The sequence below is a fragment of the Corapipo altera genome, unplaced genomic scaffold, assembly GCF_003945725.1.
Source record: "Corapipo altera isolate COAL_440 unplaced genomic scaffold, ASM394572v1 23, whole genome shotgun sequence".
Classification (NCBI taxonomy): domain Eukaryota; kingdom Metazoa; phylum Chordata; class Aves; order Passeriformes; family Pipridae; genus Corapipo; species Corapipo altera.
This window is the reverse complement of record NW_020884878.1, coordinates 11,039,024-11,059,661: the sequence shown is the minus strand read 5'-3', so window position 1 is coordinate 11,059,661 and position 20,638 is coordinate 11,039,024. Positions and strand designations below refer to the sequence as shown.

General features: G+C 40.4%; 1 protein-coding gene across 3 annotated transcripts in view; it reads right to left on the bottom strand.

Moving 5' to 3' along the window:
* Positions 1 to 20,638, bottom strand: part of ITPK1 (inositol-tetrakisphosphate 1-kinase) — a 141,681-nt gene that overhangs the window by 53,410 nt on the left and 67,633 nt on the right. For all 3 annotated transcript variants that reach the window (XM_027637594.1, XM_027637596.1, XM_027637597.1), the window contains 2 exons: positions 18,174 to 18,299; positions 9,265 to 9,382 (listed from right to left, as the gene is read on the bottom strand). In XM_027637594.1, the coding sequence (XP_027493395.1) occupies positions 9,265 to 9,382; positions 18,174 to 18,299 (244 nt within the window). The remainder of the gene's footprint in view (positions 1 to 9,264; positions 9,383 to 18,173; positions 18,300 to 20,638) is intronic.

Genomic DNA, 20,638 nt, shown 5'->3' with positions numbered 1-20,638 from the left:
CACGTCTAGCTCTATTTGAGTTCCCATTTAACATGCTGAGCGCTCATAATAATTTATATTAAATACCAAGACTTTATTCACAAGACAGTAAAAATACCAAAATGTTACTACTCACATCAAGTTTAAAAGTTATGGAAAATGGAAAATGCTTTAAATTCTCACTGCACTTTCAGGCATTCTTGCTTTCCTGGAGATGGTAAATGAACACAGGAAACCAAATGACCTCCCAATTCAGCTGATACCGTGTTATCTCAATCTCTCCAACTTGGCAGTGGTTTTCAAATTGGAAGAAAGGGAATATATATTGTCCTCCAACATATCCCAAGTTACGCAGCTCAGAGTTCATCAGTGGAGTTTCTTTTTAACATCTATCAGTCAGTGCTATATACTCCAACCATAAGGGTCTGTAAACCTTTCAAACCCAGTCATGAATGTCTCCTACATCTTTCAGTCCAGCTATGATCTTAGTTGATATTTTATGTCAACTGCACCAGCTACGCAGTGGAACTCTACTCTGACATGGCATGAAAGAGAAAAAGGGGAACATTTCTCCATTTATTTATATTTTGTTCCAGGTTTTGTTCCACCTCTGCTAACCTGAGATTGATCTCACTCTTGCCTTGTGTGGCGGTCTCTTGGCACTGATAATGTCCCTTTTCTCCAGGATTCCTTTCACTTCTAATGCATATTTTTAAATTCAGGAAAGCAGAACTGAAAACAGTCTTCGAGAAAAGAAAGCATTTTATTTCCATAACTGTACACTCAGTATCTTCCATGCTATTTTTGGCCACCATAATGTTTTTGTTTGATTCTGTTGGAAAGTTCTCTTTTGACTACTGAGGCTGAGGGGGCAGAAGTTTCCAGTGAACTACCCACTGTGATACTGAGGTCTTTCCTGAGCAGTGAGTCAATGTAGAAGTTAACAATGCATGAGCTGCCCAGGTTATTTCATTATAGGCCCAAGAGATCACAATACAGTGGATCTGTCACCATCCTGACTCTACACTGTCTTTTGGTAAACCCATGCGATATTGTTGTCTCATACTGTCTGAAAAAAACGAAATAATTTGGCCTTTTCTAAAAGGTTTGCCATCCCGCGTTCATCTGCCTTTTCCAGAGTTAATAAGAAATGTCCTGGAATGCCACTAGTACAGGATGCTTGACTTGCCACATTGAAAACAGTTTATTTATCTCCATGTTTTTGGTCTCTGTCTCGTACTTTCTGATGCTTCAGCATATCTAAGATCTGTCCTCTGAGGAGTGATTTTTCGGGGGGGTGGGGGTGGGGAGGAGTTATTTCAATGTACTGACTTGTGTCCAGCTACCCAACCTCTAGCTGACAGCTTCCAAGAACTCTAATAGGCCTAAAGGCCTGAAGGCAACTAGAGCAACATGGACATAAATTGCCATTTGGGGGATACGCAATTTCTACCATTCAGACTATTTTAACCCAAATTAACAAGCCGTGGTTCACTCTCTGTGTACAGAACTAAACAAGTGCATATTCCCCTACAAAGGCCAGAAGTTCCGAAACATGCCAGCCCACCAAACAGGATATGAACAGATGTAACACATGCCTGTAACACTATCGCTTTTTCTTCTCAGGGTAGCATCTTTTCGTTTTCATAGAGCTAAGCTGTATCCTGCTGAATCAGTTTTGTTTCCTTAATACAAATGCAGTGACATGAACCATGATTACTGATGCTCCAGAAGTGCCTCCGTGGCTGTCTCCATACAGCCATACCAGCCTATGAATGCATCTAGATCTCTTTATTTCCACCCCATATGCAGCATTTACACATCAGAAAAACAAAAAATCAGCAAGCACTACTGTAAGAAAGGTACTCCAAACAGGAAGAACAGCAAGATGTTATTGTGTAGTGTATCAAATGACAACAAGTAAATAACCTTGTCTAGCAAGACTATCAAACAACTGACCATAGAGGTTTGGTTCCACTGAATCATAAACTATATAGGAAACTGAGATCCTTTCAAGTCCCTCTCGTCAACCTTTATACTTTAAGCCTCTCCCACTCTAACTTCTGAAAGCCATTTGGAAAATTCATGAAACAGAACCAACTACTGACATCAAGAACATAAATGCACCCAAGCTTTCATGATTTTCTTTACTGATACACTCAGATGGAACAGTTGCACAAGGCCAGCAGATAAGTGAAATGTGAGCCAGTGGCGACTTTAAACTGGATGTAAGTGGTCCTGGTAAAGAAAAACATTCTATTCTTGGATCTCTCAAGTATTGTTATCAGCGGACTCCATGCAACCCTCAAAAAGCCTTAAGGTCCTGCTGGACTCTTCATGAGGAGAGATTAGAATCTAACCAGGGGTACAACGTGTTGGCTAGATACTTATCTGAGAAAATGCAAGGGATGCTACTTTTCTTGTTCACACCAGACCACTGTAACCCATCTTAAAATAAACTCCTTCTTCAGCAGCAAAAGTGACATGAACACATTACATCAGAATTGGAATAATGTTCGACCAGCCAAGTCCTGGTTTCCAACTCAGATGAAAGGTCCCATTTTCCAAGATTTATTTCTTGACCTCTGATCTTATGACAATATATGTAGAAACATCGGGAAAAGCCACTTACTGCAAAAAGCATTCCCAGTTAAGTTTTACATCGATATTATGAGCAATTTATCCTTCATTGCTCCTTCATTACTTTTTCTAGTACCCAGATACTTGGGAAAACTGGATGCCAGCCAAAGAACTTTCTGCTCAAGAGGATCAGAATAACTTGAAACACAACTGTGCTGGAATTTAAAACATCCAGTTTATTCAGTGAAGACTTCATCATGACAAGAAGAATCTCTGCTCCTCCTTTCTTAATCCTCAAGAGTTAATCCATGTTCTGTTCATAAAACCCAAACAGGAGATGTTTTAGGAATGCCCCATGAAAATGGAGTGCAGTTATGGCTTATATCTTTACGCCATCAAAGGAGGTTCTGTCATTCTTCAGATCCACCCAAGCCCCTAACACAAAATTCATAGAAGTTCTTGCTTAAATTGATTTAAAATTTTCCATCTTGCCAGGTTAATCAAGTACACATACGCTTTAAAATTATGCATGTAGATGTAAAATAGAAGTTTCCAACACTGGTATACGATAAATGAATAAAAGGTCCAGCCTTGTTTCTTTTTTAGATTCAGATAAGCAGAAGAGACTGAAAGTGGGGTGCAGATTTCCCATATCTGGTCACAAAAGCACATTAGAGTTAAAGTTTAAACCTACGTCCACCCAAAAATATCTGAACTTTACAGGCAGGCTTATTTTGAAAGCTCAGTGGCCATCAAGACTACTAGGAATCCAAGAAGACAGTTGTTTGTTGGTTCAAGGAGTTCTGACTGGCACACTGTGACAAATCAATAAAAATGTTTTCTATATTTTTCTCTGGGCTGTGTGCCTGTTGGACTGCAGAGTCACTTGAGCATTACCAAGCTGATGGATCTTAGAAGGTCAGAGGCAGCAGGCCAGCAGATTGACACTCCTGGGTGGGAGAACAGGGACTGTGCCCCTCACATCCACAGAGGCCCTTAGCTCTCTGGTCCCTCCTACCTATGCTGAGACAGAGGTGACAGCCCAAAATAATGAAATCCTGAAGGAGGGAGGAGAGGCAGAAAGGGACAGGAAAGCCTGATCATATTTTCTGTTTATGAAATGGCTAACTTTCAACATTCTTACCTTAGAAAATCCTTTTGTAAACTCCTTTAACAAGAGAAGAAATGGTACAAGACAGATTACAGATTCCTTTTGGGGTTTCCCACTTTCTTTTCCTGCCACCTCTCTCAGGACAGGATTAGTCCTTTGGAAGCAGCCGTCTACTTCAAATTTCAAAGCCAGGGCTTGTTTATCAGAACACTGACATGCTCGTGTCCCTTTGTTACCCCCGTCGTGGATGAATGAATGAGCTTTTATGAGAAAGACGTCAGGTAACAACTCCCTGGGTCAAATGTCCCAGGATATTTCCAGTCTGATAGAGCAGGACCGAGATCTACCAAGTGGTGACAGCTGGGTACAGAGCACTGCCACGTGCAACACTGCTGTGAGCTGATGCACAGTCACAAAGCATATTAATTCCACTCCAATTCCTTCCTTCCACGCATGTATACTAGTTTTCAGACAGAAATTAAAATCCAGTGAGTGAACATGCACTACACACTTGTAGTGAGAGAACAAGACATCTGTCTGCATGCATTCTCGGTGGAAAGAGAGTGTACAATCAACAAGGGAGACTTTTCCATTCAAAAACTGGCGTGGTTATTTGCAGTAGCTAACATCAGCCCTCTATCTTAAGACACTTTACTGGTATGTACATAAAGAAGTGAGTCTCAAGTAAGTGATTAAGAGGCTTTATATTGAAAAAGATTTTTCTTTTCACTTTAATAGGAGCTTCCAATACAGATAGAGGTGCCTGAAGCTGACCTGTGTAACTATTCTTCTCTTCCCCCTCTGACCAAAACTGCCGTGAAAAGAGAGAGTAGAGGTCACAGTTTCAAAAAGTGAATGCCTACAGCTATGTATATGCAGCTATTTTCATGCACTTTTAACTGGGTGGCCTGGTTTTGAGAAGTTCTGAGTATGCACTGCTCCAGCAATGTACATGTTCCATAACTTCCAAAAATTAAAACCTGACTACCTGCTTTGATGTTGAATTGTTAATGCATAATTTCTAATTTCTACTCAACAACAGATCAACAATTTCTGTTAAAACAATACCTACACAGCTTGCTTGGCACCAGACACTTTCTGTATCAGTATGTGCATGTATATATGGACAAGAGGTTCTTGCCCAAAACAATGGGGTATCTAAAGGGAAGAGACAGGTAGATGAGTGTCAAGGAAAGAAAGAGACACACTGTGCCCAAGGTCATGCAGCAAGTCAGAACCAGCACCAAGCAGAAAACCCTGAGCCCCAAATCAAGTGCCTTACCCATTACATCATGCTGAGCCTCCCCCCTAGGAATAAAAATACATGCAGCTGTTCAAGGAGTATTTCTAAGACAGAGAGAATCTGATAAAAACAAATCCAGGGAATAGAGAAGGATGCCATGATCTGTTCTATAATATTCCCCAAAATCAGACACACAGCAGCTTCTCATTAAATAGTAAACAATCAAACATAAATGATTTTGATTACATGCCAAGATGAAAATATCACAGCTAAAGGGGTTTATATTGTTTAGAGTGTCCTAAGGAAATAGCTCCTGTACTTCAAAGAAGACTGTTAAGAGAGAGAAATTCGGGAGCTGCAGCTTGGCTCATGCAGGAACTTCTAGGAGAACGCCACGAAGACTAGAGTCTGTATAAATTTTAGATCTAAATTTAAGAATCTAAGAAAAATATGATTTTTAAATCATGGGGGGGAAAAGCCAGGAGCAAGTGGTAAAGAAATGAACTCTGGGGTCTGCAATACCTTAAGTTCAAACAGTATCTGAGAAACCAGTAAGTCACTTGAGACAGCAAAGGAATCTGAGCAGCAGATGGGAACACTAACTAGGTAGAGTACTGAGTAAGTAGCATGTGGCTTTTTATCTTTAAACAAAAATGTAATACAAAAAGGTTAGTTAGTGCCTAGTCACAGTGATTATCTATTACCATCTTAAGCATAATTTTGTGTCAGATTTTGAAAATTAAAGCTGTAGAATCACAGTTTTTCAACACAGCATCACATGATTCAGTTATTTTTCATTAGGTTAGAACTTTAAAAAGGCTGACACAGTTCCAACCGTACAGTACCCTGTTAAAAATGAAATTTCCATTAAATAATGCTCCTGATCTTTCACCAAACATCACAGAATCTGATCTAGAGCACTTTTATTTAAGAAGGAAATCTTCACAGATAAGTAAACAAAGCAATACAGCTGCTGAGAGAAGTCAACTCTACACCAAAAAAATCTCTTCGGTGATTTATTTCAGTATCGACCTGCCAGCTATGTAGGACACTAGCTGGGAATGCAACCTTTATTTTTTCAAATCTCTTTTTAAAAAGACTCAGAAGTACAGGTTTCAGAAGGACTAGTTCTTTTAGAGTTTGCACTCAAAATAACAGAAAACAGGAAAAGGAGGAAGTCACAGCGCTGGTCAGACTATTGATTCCAAAATAGAATCTATAAAATTAATGTTCAAATATCTCTTAAAGATTTCCGCCCCTCATTCCCCTCCTCCCCAACAAGAAGAGAGTCTCACTTCCTTCCAAGAGAGGTATCACTATCCATACTGAATAAAGCCATCTCTGCAAATCACCTCAGCACTGCTAATTGCATGCCAGCACACCAGGCTCAAGGTGAACCCTGGAGCAGGTTGCTCAAAAAGGTTATGCAGTGTTCATCTTTGGAGATACATAAAAACCCAACTGGACACAGACCTGAAGAACCTGCCCTAGAAGTTCCTCCTTTGAGCAGGGAGTTGGACTATATATTTTCAAGAGGATTTTTCCAGCCTCAGTGATTCTGCAAGTCTGCGAGCCTTTTATTTCCACAAGGACTGAGTGGTTACTGTGTCAGACTAGGACATGGAAAGCCCAGGTTCAACCCTGTGCTTTCTCTCAGACTCTGCTCTAGTTACTAGTATAACTCTGCCCTAGTTACTAGTTCTCTTCCACCTCAGTTCCTTTAGCGGCCACAGACTGTGGCAGCAGAGAAAAGGAGCATGCAACAAAGTGTCCTAGCAACCCAATCTCAGGAAGTTGGATCAAAGTACTTATCACTCTGACACTTGACTCAATAAAGAGCAAGCTACTGGACTTTCAGAAAGCCTAACAATGTCCACATGCCCAGCTTTAGCCACTTCAAATAGGGATTACCTTTTTCAGGAAGCACGGAGAATTCTCTGTCAAAAGGACAGTAACTTGGACATCTGAGTGATAATTAAATTTAAAATCAAGCTATTTACAGAACATGTTTAAAGAATGCAGTCACCTCAGCAACATCTGCCATTTTCAAAGGTGCAGGTTGCACAGAGGGAAGAGAGTTCAGCACTGAGCAAACTGGAGTCAGCAGAGCATGTAGTCACCCTCTCTTTAACCCAATGGGTGCAAATCTTTACTTATACAGTTCTTGTAAGGTCTACAGAGTTGAAATAAAGTATAAACCGAGGATCATAAATAAAGACTATACTTCATTTATAGTTACTTTAAAACAAAATTAAAATAGAGGCAATAATCACTGAAATCCAAAACTGGTCTGTAAATAAACACTGAATTTTCTTTTGAAAGACTCAGAAGAGCAGAAGGTTTCTCCTTACATATATATGCAAACCTCCTGAGTTTACAGCACCCCTTTGGAAGACACAATACCTTGCACTGAACTTAACCTATCACATCAGTTTTGTATCCTGCAATAAACTGTGCTCTCTAGTTACAGCTAAAGACTAGGATATAGTTTTCTTGGTAGTTACTCCCATATTGAAATTCTGGAACTGAAAAGATGTGGCTCCTAAGAGCTCCTGCTATTCACAGATGTATTACTTCTTGTTTGAGTTTTTTAAGTGCTCATGGCCTTGGGATATGACATGACAGCTGCAACAGAGAAAACATAACTTAGCAGGTGAAAACAAGGAAAGGGGAAAAACCCACAACTGCCTAGAGCAGTGTAACTTTTCTCTCACTGCAGATCATCGTGTGCAGGAACACAGAGGCTGATCTACTTAGGCCAGAAAGAGAAGTTAGACAATCATTCAGCTCTCTTGAGATTTCCTCTGCTAAATATAAAGTTGGTTCAAGGTCTTTGTCATGATATTTCTGATTTTGAGACAGAAATAAGAGGAGACCGGGAAGGAAAGTGCTGGGGGGGAGGGAGACACAGGGTCAGGGGAAATATGGTCACCAAACACATTGCAGCAGCCAGTGACAATAGGTAAAGCTTTTCCTTACCTCATTCTTCAACTTTATTAACAACTTCTCTTTAAATTATTAGTTTTAACTGAATATGAATTTCCTTTTTCTTTTTCCTCCTTAAGCATTTATTTCTTTTTCTCATCAGTTCAGAGGAGGCTGAAATATGCGGAAGACAAAGTACTTGGAAAAACTGGAAGGTCTCCCAGACATATTGTTCTCATAGAGATAACAATAGTACTGATAGCAATTTTAGAAAAAAAAAAGAACAAAAGCAAATCCTACTGAATCTCTCTTCTGCTAGAACAAAATCTCAACCACTTCCTCAGAGCACAAGTTTCCCTCAGCCTCTCTCTCCCACTTACAAACAGCAATAACTGCTCCAAAACAAAATCCTTCTAAACTAACTGAGCATTTTCTCCTGAAGAAATTCCAAAAGCCAAGAGAGAGTGCTGTGAATTATTAGTCTTTATGGGCCAGGCAGGTTATATGCAAACAATATGTCTATAAATCCACAACTATAAAAATACACATTGAGAAGCTTCTTATCTGCCCATCAAGAGAGTGATAGCACAATCTCAATGTTATTTCCAATAATACCCCATTAGAACAACTCATTAGAGCAACTCAATTTCCCCCAAATATAGTCATCTAACATATGAAACAGTTACTTCAGAGCTATTCTAGACTGAAATTCAAAAGCCAAGAAATGTTTCAAGAACATGACAGTAGCAGAAGTAGAAAAGGAATGAAAGACTAACTTAACCCAACAGTTAAAAAGGTTACAATGATAAGATAATAGAATTATTCAGGTTGAAAAGGCATGACTTCTAAACATGGGAGTACAACTCAAATGATGCCAATTAAAGGCAATAGTTTATGTCAGGTAACAAGCCAGCACCAAAAGTATATTTATGTTCCTCCTAGCAAATAGTTTGTGCAATAGGCTTCCAGTGCTTCTCAGAGACCTAAGCTCTATTTACAATCCAATTTCTTTTGGTCCTTTCCAAAACCAATTTTTCTTTTTCTCCCTCAAATTCAGGCCTCAAGATTCTTATTACAAGCTGGGGAGTTTGTACAGTCATTTCAATTTACCAGCACACACACAAAGACAATGTTTTCCAGAAGATTTCTGGGAGTGCTCACTGTGGTAAATATGCTCCCCATTAAATCCACATCGTATTTTTAACCAGATGCAAACCTCCTTTGTGTATATGGAAAAAGAAGAGCACAGGATTCCAGAGGGCAATCCTGTGACACAGGAATGCTTCAGTGTTTGTGCTCCCATGGAGAGACAGAACACAAGGGGCCCAAAACCACTACTTCAAACTTCACATGCAGCCTCCAGAAGCAAGCTGCTTCCTTCTCTAGCCACAATAAAAGCCTTTAGGGAGAGCAGGTATTGTCCTACCTTGCATATATGCCTCTATTTGCCGAATTAGCTCGTAAGACTTGGACCGGTCCAGAAGTGTACGAATAGCCGGGAGAGGGTCCAGGATAATGGTTTCTGGATGAGCATCAATATACTCCTGCAAAACAATATATATTCAAAAAAAAAAAAAAGGCATTAGGTTTGCTGACAAGTGTGAAAAAATAATGAGATGGGGAAGAGAATAGAAAATGTTAAAAACCTTGAAGTTCAGCTTCTCCTCAAGGGGAGTCAAACGGACATAGGTAACACAGGAAGTCACCAGACAGTCAGGACACTGACATTTGAAACAAACACAAATGTTACAACTAACTGGTTTAGGATGACAAATTTCTCCTGTAGACTCACTATCAGCACAAAAACCTGTGCTGCAACCACATCAACTCAAAAGGGAGCCAGTGGCAAAGTCCCACAGTAAGAGCTGTGAGCAGCACTGAAGAAAGTAATTAGGAGAAGAAGGATGACACATTGCTACCTCGGGGTCAGCCTTGCATTGAATTGTTGCATGTGAACATCACAACCATGTGAACTAGGCTCAGAACTACATCTGGATTCTTTTATGTTGTTATTATTGCTGTCCTCTAGCTGCGCTGAAGACAGTGTTAAGAGCTGGATGATAAGGGTTGAAATTTTATTTGGCAGAGCCAAAGAGATTGCAGCTTCACTGTGTCTTCATTGCTTGCTACTTCTCTAAGTTCATACTCTCCTTTCCTGACTAAAAGAACAAAGCAAAGTCAATGACCTTATGGAACTTCATCTTGAGAACTCAATTCCCCATTCACTGAGGTCATGACTGCACTACTGCATCTTGGCCATGAACACAGACACAGCTGCCAGGTATCAGCCTTGTAATCACAGCAAAACTCCCTTCTGTTTCTTAGAAGAGAAACTGAGTTCCTTCATCATTGCCCCAGTCTGGTCCCATAAAGTCAATGGGAAACACACACATCTATTTTACCCTATTAAAAATCAGACAAATATTTCCCAAGTTACCATCTGTCTTTGTTTTACCCAACTTCCCAAATCCATCCTTATGTTTTCACTCATTTCTTTAAATCCATTCATGCAAAAGGCACGGTAAGTGCTCCTGCAATAATGGACTTTCATGAAGATCTACTTCATTTAAACTGACTATTTCAAGAAGGAAACATACTCCAAAACATACTTAGGAGCATGAGGAGGTGGCCTCGGGAGATGCATTTTGCTATATACTGAGCTGGAGGGAAAAGAATAGCATAATCTATTCCCAGAAAGTGATTTTGCTCCAGACACTGACTGGGGATGTAGATTTCCTCCCCACCCCAGTACTGGCAAACTGTTGCTTTCTGCTGACTACACAGTCTGAACTGATGGCTGCTAAAAGGGGATTATTCTTTTGAGGCTAAGAGGATCCAGCATTGGGATGATTAGTTTAATGAACCCACTGCATCACCCGCAGCACACAAGCAGCTTTCTTTCACAGGGCATGAGGCAATCTTCAGTGGTGATACTTTCGTCTGACATATTTAATAATCCCTACAGAACGCAAAGAATTAATTCCCCAAAGATATATCTGAACTTGATGCCACTTAGTAGAAGTCAGGGACAGTGTTTTGCACAGTCAGTCATCAAGACTGTCAGACCCAGCTGTTGTCTCACCCTTGCAGTGCAGCCTGCATAAAAAGCCTCATTGACTCACTGGAACAGAAGCTAGGTTCATTTCAAGTCATTAAAACCCAGAACATAACAGTTTTCATGAGTGTCCTGCCCCTAGAACTTCCAGAATCAGCTTTAAATACAGATGAGATTTTTATTTTTTTTTAAGAGCGAGAGTGTCTCATTACCTAATGTATCTTAAACACCTACGCATGGCTACACACACATACCCTTTAATGCAACACCTAACAGACACCCTGTGGAGCTGGCACGATCCAGCGATTAGGGCCTTAGCTTAAACTTGCTGACTGTGAAACTGTACTTGAGTATCTCAACAAATCTGAAGCATAACAAGACAGCTCTTTCAGCTCCTCTATGCCACAGTTTAAAACAGGGAGTTACCACAGAGTGTACCTTCATGAGCTCGCTTAGAGAATGAGCACATTACAGGCAGGCAATACCATGATGTGGCACCAAGTAAGCACAGAACTCAGCCTCGACATGTCACAGCTCTGAAATGTCACCTCAGCAGAGATCCCACAACAAATGTCCTGCAGTGCTTCAGATGTGTGTACCAGCTCTTCCTGTGACCACCACTCAGCCTCAACAAGTCTCTGGTTCCACCTTGAATTCAAGCTCCCCCATACACCCATCTTAGTCCAGCCCCTATTCTGCACACACTAATCCTTCCCCTCACATATACATTTATCATGCTTGTGGACTCTGTCACCTTTACTCCCCTCCAAGGAGGGAATGATTTTTCCCTGTCTTAGCTCCTTGTGCTCATTCCCAAATCTTCCTGATGCTCATCTCATCATTGAGAACTACACTCACTTCCCTGGGATTGGTGTATTCCACTTGTTATCTTGGCTCACATTACACTAAGTATTTCCAGAGAGAGCATGGCTTTTTTATGCTTTCTGTAAGGAAATTCACAGTTGCTTTATTTCTAATGACAATAGTTCTAACCTGTATGTAAAGATGATCCAAGCAGTGAGCTTGACACAGCATAACAAAGTTCAACAGGAATGAAGGCACGATCTCAAGGCCATTCTACACCACACAACATCTCAACAGAACAGAGCATCTAAGCTGACTTTCCAGTGACTGATTTCTCATCCTGTTGCCTTAAGGAGCCTTCAAAAAGCTCTGTAAGGCAAAAATGAAATAACTGATGAAGATGGGGACTACTTTCCAAAAGCCATTTAGAGTCTGGAGGACTTAAACTACTCTAATGTCAAGAACTGCACTGAGTGCAAGGAGACAGCCTCTTCAAATACACACAACGGAGGCTGAACATGAGCTTTCTTTATAAAACAAGGACATTTCTGAGCATCAAATCTATGTCAAGTACTATTCTCCAGCTTTTCTCCATTTGCAGGCTTAGGCACCTGGACAGCCAGAGGGCACAGGAACGGCAAAACTCGAGAGACTGTCAGCAGGGTAGTGAAGATCTGAGTTATCTGAGTAAAGGAAAGGACTCGGACCTGAAGTGTCTCATAGAGCTAATCTGGGGACAGGCTACAGATCTCTCCTTCTAACTGAATCCAGAAACAGCTCCCCCTTTGAAGCAAAGGACTCCCAATGCAGAACAAGGTCAGTCTATTTGTGTATGTCCTTTCTAGTTGAACACAGCTAGAGGTTAACTGCTCAGAGGACAGGAACATCAATATGCACTCATGTACTCATACTCTGCATCTCTTCTCACATACCATTGGTTTCTTGGATTTCCATCACAAAGCACTAACTCTGCATTCAAAAACAAAACTATCCAGTTACACCAGGATCCCCAAAGCAAATCATCCAGCTTCCCCTTGGGCCTGTACACTGCCAGCACTTTCCCAGTCTCCCACACCTCTCACCAGTATATCACCAGCACATGCAAAAGAAAGAGTTTGAATACCCATGTATTCAGAAAATTACTTAAAGTAAATAATTTCAAAATCTGAACCTTACACCAATTCCTCACAACAGGAAATTACAATACGAAAATCAATTTTCTTAGTTTCACAGGAACAATTACGATAGCTGATATGAAACCTTTCATAAACTTTGATTCTTTACTAGGAACTGATGCACACTCAGGCATCATGTTTTACTGAATATATACCTGTGAACATCACCTAACAGACTGGAAAACTATTGATGTAGCCTAAGTAGCAGCACTCTTCCCATGGCACAGAGTAACTCCACTATTAGAAATACAGATCTGGAAAAACATGAAGGGTTTCTGTCTAATAATTTTCGTAACAGACAAACTACTATAGATACGAACTTGAAAATGGAGCAGTTGAAGGAGAAAAACAGAAACACTGAAGCCAAGAGAGAGTTTTCAGTACAGCACAACCTTTCAACTTTGGACATTCAAATCTTCTCTGGTAATTGTAACAAAACAACTCTGCTCTCTTCTTTGGTGGATTTACTGGACACTGGCATCCAACAGCAGACTCCAACCACCCAGGCAACAATGTGGAGGATATTTAGGCTTTCCAACAATAGTTTGAAAGGGCTCTGTCCTTGGGCTGCAGTTCAGCTTGACCCAGACAATATCTATGTTTTCCTCTTTCTAATCTTTGACATAATAAAAGCAAACAAGAAAAAACAAGGACTTTTAGCAGATCCTCTTTTGTTTGTATTCCAGGCTTGGCATTAAGTCATTCTCTGTACCAGCCCTGTTACTGGCAGAAGGCCAGCACTGAAACTTGAAATCAAAGAGAGACCAAATATTTCATGTTGCCTAATAAATATCTCTGGATATAAACCAGAGATTAAAATATATATATACTTTTCTTGAGAAGCCTTTGTATAGATGAGAATAGAGTTGCTTGTCATTTTACCCAAAAAAGGTAGTTAATGATTTTTTTTATATTTTAACAGAAAGTTCATACAGTATCTACTGCAAATAATAAGTCATTAGATGATAAGAGACTCACTGATTCACTGACTTGATTTTATGACTAAGTAATAAAACTTATATAATCTTTTGTTTAATATGAAACAAAGTCCCATAAAACAAATGTTCCAAAAGAAAAAAAGTTAGCAAAAGAAACAATAACACCATTTGGATTGTCTTTTCCCATATACAGAAACATGAAGATGACTGCTTGCAACAACAGGCGAACATTTTCCAGGGGGGAAACAGATGTAAGGACAGACACAAGCTTGTCTAAAGAGTTTGCCTCAGATTTAGGTTTTCTTTTTGTTTTTCTTAGGCTGTGATGATCTCTTTTCACAGACACCTTCCTCCAAAGGGAAAGGTGTAGGGATGTTGGGTCTTCAACAAACACTCATCTCAAAATTGTTTGTCTCCAAATATAAAAGAAATTTCTGCAATGGTTGGGAGGGATGAAGGGTGTGGCAAGGAGAAAGGGGAACAGATCTTCTCTGTTACATTTCCATCCACTGTACATCTCAGAGCAACTTTCTCAGTACTCAACTGCCCTGTTTAGCCTTCAAATCGGCACCACTGGAAATACTCCACCTTGCAAATACCTACCCACAGGAAGCTGTCCTTACAGTTAGCACTTGCATGACAGATTTTTAGTTAATTTTGCTGCATATGAGGCTCTTCCAACAAATTTAAGACCCATATTTTCAAATGGGAAAAACACAGGTATTGGCCTGTGAATTCAGGTGCAAATAGACCACTTCAACTTTGTCTCACCCCATCCTATCAGTAAGAAAAGAATTACTAAGACGTACTAGTTTCCTTTGATTTTTCACTTGCCTTTTTTCAGTTAAGCAATCCCCTAACTCCTTTCCTTCCATAATATCTCCCTAATTTTCCTTCCTCCAAGTCCCAATCCCTTCTAAGAGAGCTTCTTAATCAATAATAGAAGAGCCCATCCTTGACAACTCCAGAGTGGAAGAGGCAAGGGTTGAAGGGCAGTAGGGGAGAAAATGTTTTTAATTTTTATCAACCTGATAGTAGAAGCCTAGGCATAAAATCTGCTTCTGATCTATCTTTTTAAGAAGGCTAATGGAAAGAGAATCTGTTCAGAAAAAGCTCTGAGAGACAAATTAATAACCCTACTGATTATCCATCACTTGAGACATCATTTTGAATGGAACAGACTAATATGAAGCTGTAATGAATGAAGCTACTCAAGCCCCTGTACAGCTACGACAGGCAGCTGCTCAGAGAGTATTTTGCTCTAATGAAAGAATAACAAATATTCCCCAATGTCTTACACAAGCTAAAACATACTCAGTTTTCAAAGTCATATACTTTGTCTAGAAGGAAGGAACTGGGGTAGTTTGGTTTTCTTTCTTAGCAAGAAGGAAGGAACTGTAGCACCAGTAAGTGAAAGGCACCCCGGGGACTAACTATGCCTCTTCCCACCTGACTTCCCTTCATGTTCCTCTGGTCAAGAAGGAACCACCAATGACTATAACCAATTTTTACTAGACAACAAATAAACTGTGTTCAATTGGTCCAGCCCAGTGTTACAGTGGGTAGGAAGGTGACTGAACATCATCTTTACACATAATCATCATCCCCAAAATAAGGATCTAAGTGTCCTAAAAATCAAATGGAAAGATTTCTCTACTTTCCACTTAATACACTACACTAGGAACTGCACGCAGCCTTTGCTTTAGCTTTGGATGAGATCACTAGGCACTCATCACTGGAGTGATGAGAACACAGTGCAGAACAGTGCAGTGGAGAACAGTTTGCACCCACCAACTGCAGCCCAGACCACATCCAACCAGCACAAAGACTTTAAAACTCAGCCCTAAAGGTCTTCTGCAGCTAAAAATCCCAATGTCAACAGGAACTCCTCCATGCTGTTAGTGCTGTTTTCATTCTCCTGTAAAGGTTTTTTTTCCAAGTCATTAAATGGCAAGAAAAAACCCACATGCTAAGAGGCTTCCTGTTCTATTAGCACTCTCCACCAGATCATACAAGGGTTCATCACAGATTCCAGAGAACAGGGACATAGAGTCATGTAAATGTGAAGCCAGTTTCCTCCTCAGCTCTTGCAGATTAGATGGTCAAGGCCTCAACAATACAGCTCTGAAAAAAAAGCTATTCTTAAAAAGGTCATAAGTGTAGCCTGACAGATCATTCCTCCTCCTGTGGTCAAGGATCCCTTGCTCTCTGCTTCCTGGAAAACTGCTTTATGGAGCCAACAATAAGACTGGTGCCAGGTATCATCTTGCTGTTACATTTATATTCAATAGCGGGGAAAAAAGCATAATGAATTTTGCACTGTTTGGTCTGGTTAAGATCATCAGAACTTTTTCAGTCAACCTAATGAACAATAAGGGAACCACACTATTTTGACTTGTGTGTAGGTGCCAGAAATACCACAATGCTTATATAACACCTCACACACATAAGCAGCTCTCTTTGCAAGGGGTAACTTAACACTTTCTAGGTTGCTCACTGATTTTAGTTTAAAAACCCCAAAACAACAGCCCCACCCCACACACTTTATACAAATGGATTCTCATGATTTCTTTTTGTTAGGAAATACACTTCTCTTAATTTCTAATAATTTTCAATACCTTAAAAATAATACAGGACAGATGGAGACAAGTAGCAATTTCCAGCTAGTTTATGCCCTGGATAAAAATTATATGAGAATATACACTAAAAACACATTTTGGCATGTAATTCAAAGCAGACAGGCCTGTCCTCTGCTCTGATGGTTCCTGGGTGCATGTTTTACTACCATGGAAGCTCCCTGCATGCCAGTCATGTGGCACAACTCAGTCACATGTGCAGAAGCCCTAGACTTGCTTTACTGGGGAGAGGATATAATTCAGAAGCCTGCTCACAGGGGTCCCTACCTCTATCTTATTCACTGGAAAAGTCTGGAATGTACTGGGAGAGAACCTATTTCTAATGAATGAGTTTGAAGAAACTGAGAGATTATAATTTCAGACCCACAGTGAGAAATACGTGTATTCCAGTAATGGGAAACTACTTTCCAGTTCAACTACATGGTTGTGGACAAGCCATGCACTGAGCTATGCTAAAGAACATTCAAAAGAAAATCATCAGACCTCGGTGTATTGTAACTCAGCCTGTAAATTGATGTTATCATAGATATTATAAATTCATATCAGAGCTCAAAACAGAAACAAACAACCTTGAAGTCCTTATGAGAGCCGTTCTCATGAGTCTTAATCAGCTAACACATGCACCCTTTAGACTCTGGTCATCAGTTTTTCCCACTGGTAAGACAGGAAACTAGTTCACATTTGAAACGTGGAAAGACTGCAAGCAGAAAGCCCCTGAAGTCCATCTCCCTGTATACTTCTTTGGACACTTATTAGTTTCCAGTGCTGTGGGAAGTGGATGCCTGCACTGCTTAGGGAAGAACAGTCAGTCATCCACTATTCAGAGAACTGGTGCCAGAGGGTCAGACCCAGAAGTCAAAACTTTTCGTCTCCTGTGTGTTTGAGTAATATGCAGGTGGGAGGAAGCAGAAAAACTCTGCAAAAAGAATATTGACTCTGATAAGCGAAATACCTTCTGCATTACTACTTGTAAAACATTAAGCAGGGTGAAGAGAATATTATATCCCAAGAAAGTAAAGTTGTCAAAATTGCGGAATTTGCCTGACATAAGCGCATTCCATAAAATTCTGAACCTTTTTTTTAAATGTGCTTTTATTTGAATGAGAAGAAAAGAATACACTTTTTATCAAATATAGCCACCAGAAGAAACACCTTTTAAATCTATAAAGGTGTTGCTTTATCATTTTCATCAGTATTTAAACCACTGATAGGAATTCCTTGGGAAAACAGTTCTCTGTACCACTATGCCCTGCATATTTCTGACCTTCAATGTAAACTTGAGAAAAAAAAAATTATATAACAAGAATCTCAGCACTAGAGGACAGAGTAACCTCAATGCTACAGAAATTAGCATTCCAGGAACTGGGAAGACTAGACAGAACTGGGCCAAATTAATTCAGTGGCTTTTGTCATGGAGAGATGCACGTAAAGGGCTCTGCAAACACTTGTTCCTCCTTGTGAGCAGCACTAATGCTCTTGAAATGACATCAGGACAACATTTGGTAGGAAACCAGTTCTTACTAACCTTACCAATATAACATAAAACCTTTCCAAGGCGCAAGTCCATTTTAGACTGACAAAACTATTTTTGCTGGTCTATCAGTAGCAGGGCAGCAGTGTGCCAGAGAGCTCTTTTCCTACCAACTGCACAGTAAACAGGCTGAATTTGCTGCACCAAGATCGTCCTCCTGCTTGAAATGCAGAAAGACTATGAAAGAACTGCTTACCTGGAACCTCTGAACCAACTCCAGTGACTGGCTGTCATTCTGGTCTGCTTCAAGGATGACATCTGTCAGTTTATGTATGATCACATCCAAAGGGCCCTGATCTTCAATGGGTTTGGTGAGGTCAAGCTGAAGAAACCAGAGAGAAACCTTTTATTAATATATGGAGATTCTTGTCCTTGTCACCATCCAAGGTGTTGCTGCCACACAAAATGCATTTACTTTACATAATGCCTTTATTTTGCTATGTTATCCAAATCCCTGAGAATTTACACTTCATCAAATGTTAGAAAATTTAACCCAGACACGCATTTCTCAGCAACACAGCTCTAATTTCATGACTTACAGGCAAGCACCCTCCATCCAAACACCTTCCTATGCTTCTCCACCCTGAGCCAACATTTCCCTCTTCAGTTTCTTGGTACATTCACATACATGCAAAAGTAATGAGCCAACAAATATTAACACCACTGATAAAAGGAATGCCTGCTGTGCCCTTCGCCCTTTGGGATTGCACAAAACAGCACCCAGGACAGGAATAACCCAGGACAGGAATACAGGTAACACAAACCCAAGTGACTCAGGATCTGTGCAAATTCATCTGCTACAGGGACAGCTGTTTAGCTGGTAAGGAAGGGTGCAGTTCCCAGAGAACTCCCAATAGTAGACTTGGGGGAGGAGACAAAGATTTGGGGTGGGGTGTGCAGAAACTCTGCTCCAGAAAGCACAGGAAGACAGAAAGTGATAGCAATATGTCATAGGGCTTGATCCCCTGTCTTGGTAGACAGGGTTCAAGAAGCAGAGAACTTCTGGCACTGGAAAAGAATTGAGGAAATTCCTCTTGAGGAAATATTAATGCAAAGAAAGCATTAAGGACCTGATGGGATGCAAGAATACTAAGAGAGTTGGCCAATGTCATTGTGAGGGCTTGCATTTATCAGGATATTAATCAAAATGGAGATTCCAACTAAATCAGGAAAAAAAAACCACCACAGGGGCAGTCTAGTTACAGCACAGAGTCCCACAGAGGCTGTAGGATCTCCATCCTTCAAGGTTTTCAACACCTGACTGGGTAAAGCCCTAAGCAACTGAGTCTAAATTTAATGTCAAATCTGCTTTGATGAAGATGATGTATTACAGACCCCTAAGATCACCACCAAACTTAATGATCCCATGAAGTTACTTAGCGGATTTAACATTAGTACAGTGTAACTGCCAGACTCGGCTCATGTTCTGGCCAATACACAGGCTGCTCACAACACAGAAGCTGCACTTCAACCAACTCTGAGATCTACTGCATCAGTGGCAATTTAACCTTGTAAACTTCAAACCAGGAACATTCTTGAGAGGAAAGATAGATGTGTTCTTACTAAACTAAAGTTAGCATCTGATTTTATAGTTACATGCATGCTCCTTTCCATTGCTGCTATCCCTTTTATTCAACTCTGGCAAAGAAGGGTGTTGGAAGCACAGGGGGGAGAGGAGTGCTGGGCAGAAGAGGCTGCTCATGCTCTGTTTTCTGTCTGATTAGCTTGAATGTTGTCATACTAAAATTTCCCACTCTACAGAAATGACCCTGATTTGAATTAAGGAGTGAGTGCCTTAAGGAAGGTAACGATAAGACAGGATAGAACCAATAAAATAAAACAGCAGAGATCTATCAGCCTTATATTAATTTGCTAGTTGCTAATGTAACTGATCCATTTAACTGAACTGCTTTTCTGCTTTTATCTGGGCTAGGCTTACCCGAGGAAAATAACTGAAGTTACCTATGCCACAAAAGCAAACTGAAAGATTGTCAGTTCCTCCAACAGAGACCACCTTTGCTTCCCCATTACTACACAGTCCTACTAACAGTTTATAGGTTGAGACCCTTTGAAGTCCTTATGCAGATTCTAATACAACTGGAAAACATCTTGTTTGTCTGTCTTACAAGGAGACTAACAAAGGCACTGGTCACAGGTGAGGAGCAGACTCCCTACATGCCATGGTAAGGACGACACGACAGACTTCATGTGGATGCTCAGGGATGGGCAAACTATGGCCAGCTGAGGCAATCCACAGAAGGTCTGGCTGTCGTGGCACTTCTGTTTTCACTCTCACAAGTAGTGCAGCACAAAGGCTGAAGGAAAGTCTGTGTCTGCAAAATTAAGGCAAAATAAAGTTAACTGCAGCTTGGCTAAGGGCACAGAAGGAGATAATTAAGTTCTGCAACCAAGCTCCAGAAAAATCAGCTAATATCCTTAAAAGAAATCTCAGATGACCACATTGCTTTTTCTGATTTTTTTCCATCTGCCTATCACATCTGGAAGGAAACAGCAAAACAAAGGGTCCATTTAACTAGGTCAGAAAGTTCCCAGTTGCCAAGGTACAAAAATGTGAATTAATCCAGTTTCAGGACTTCCAGTTTGAGAAACAGTGAGAAGCAAATAAGTATCTGAGATTGGTTACCCCTCTACATTCTTCCT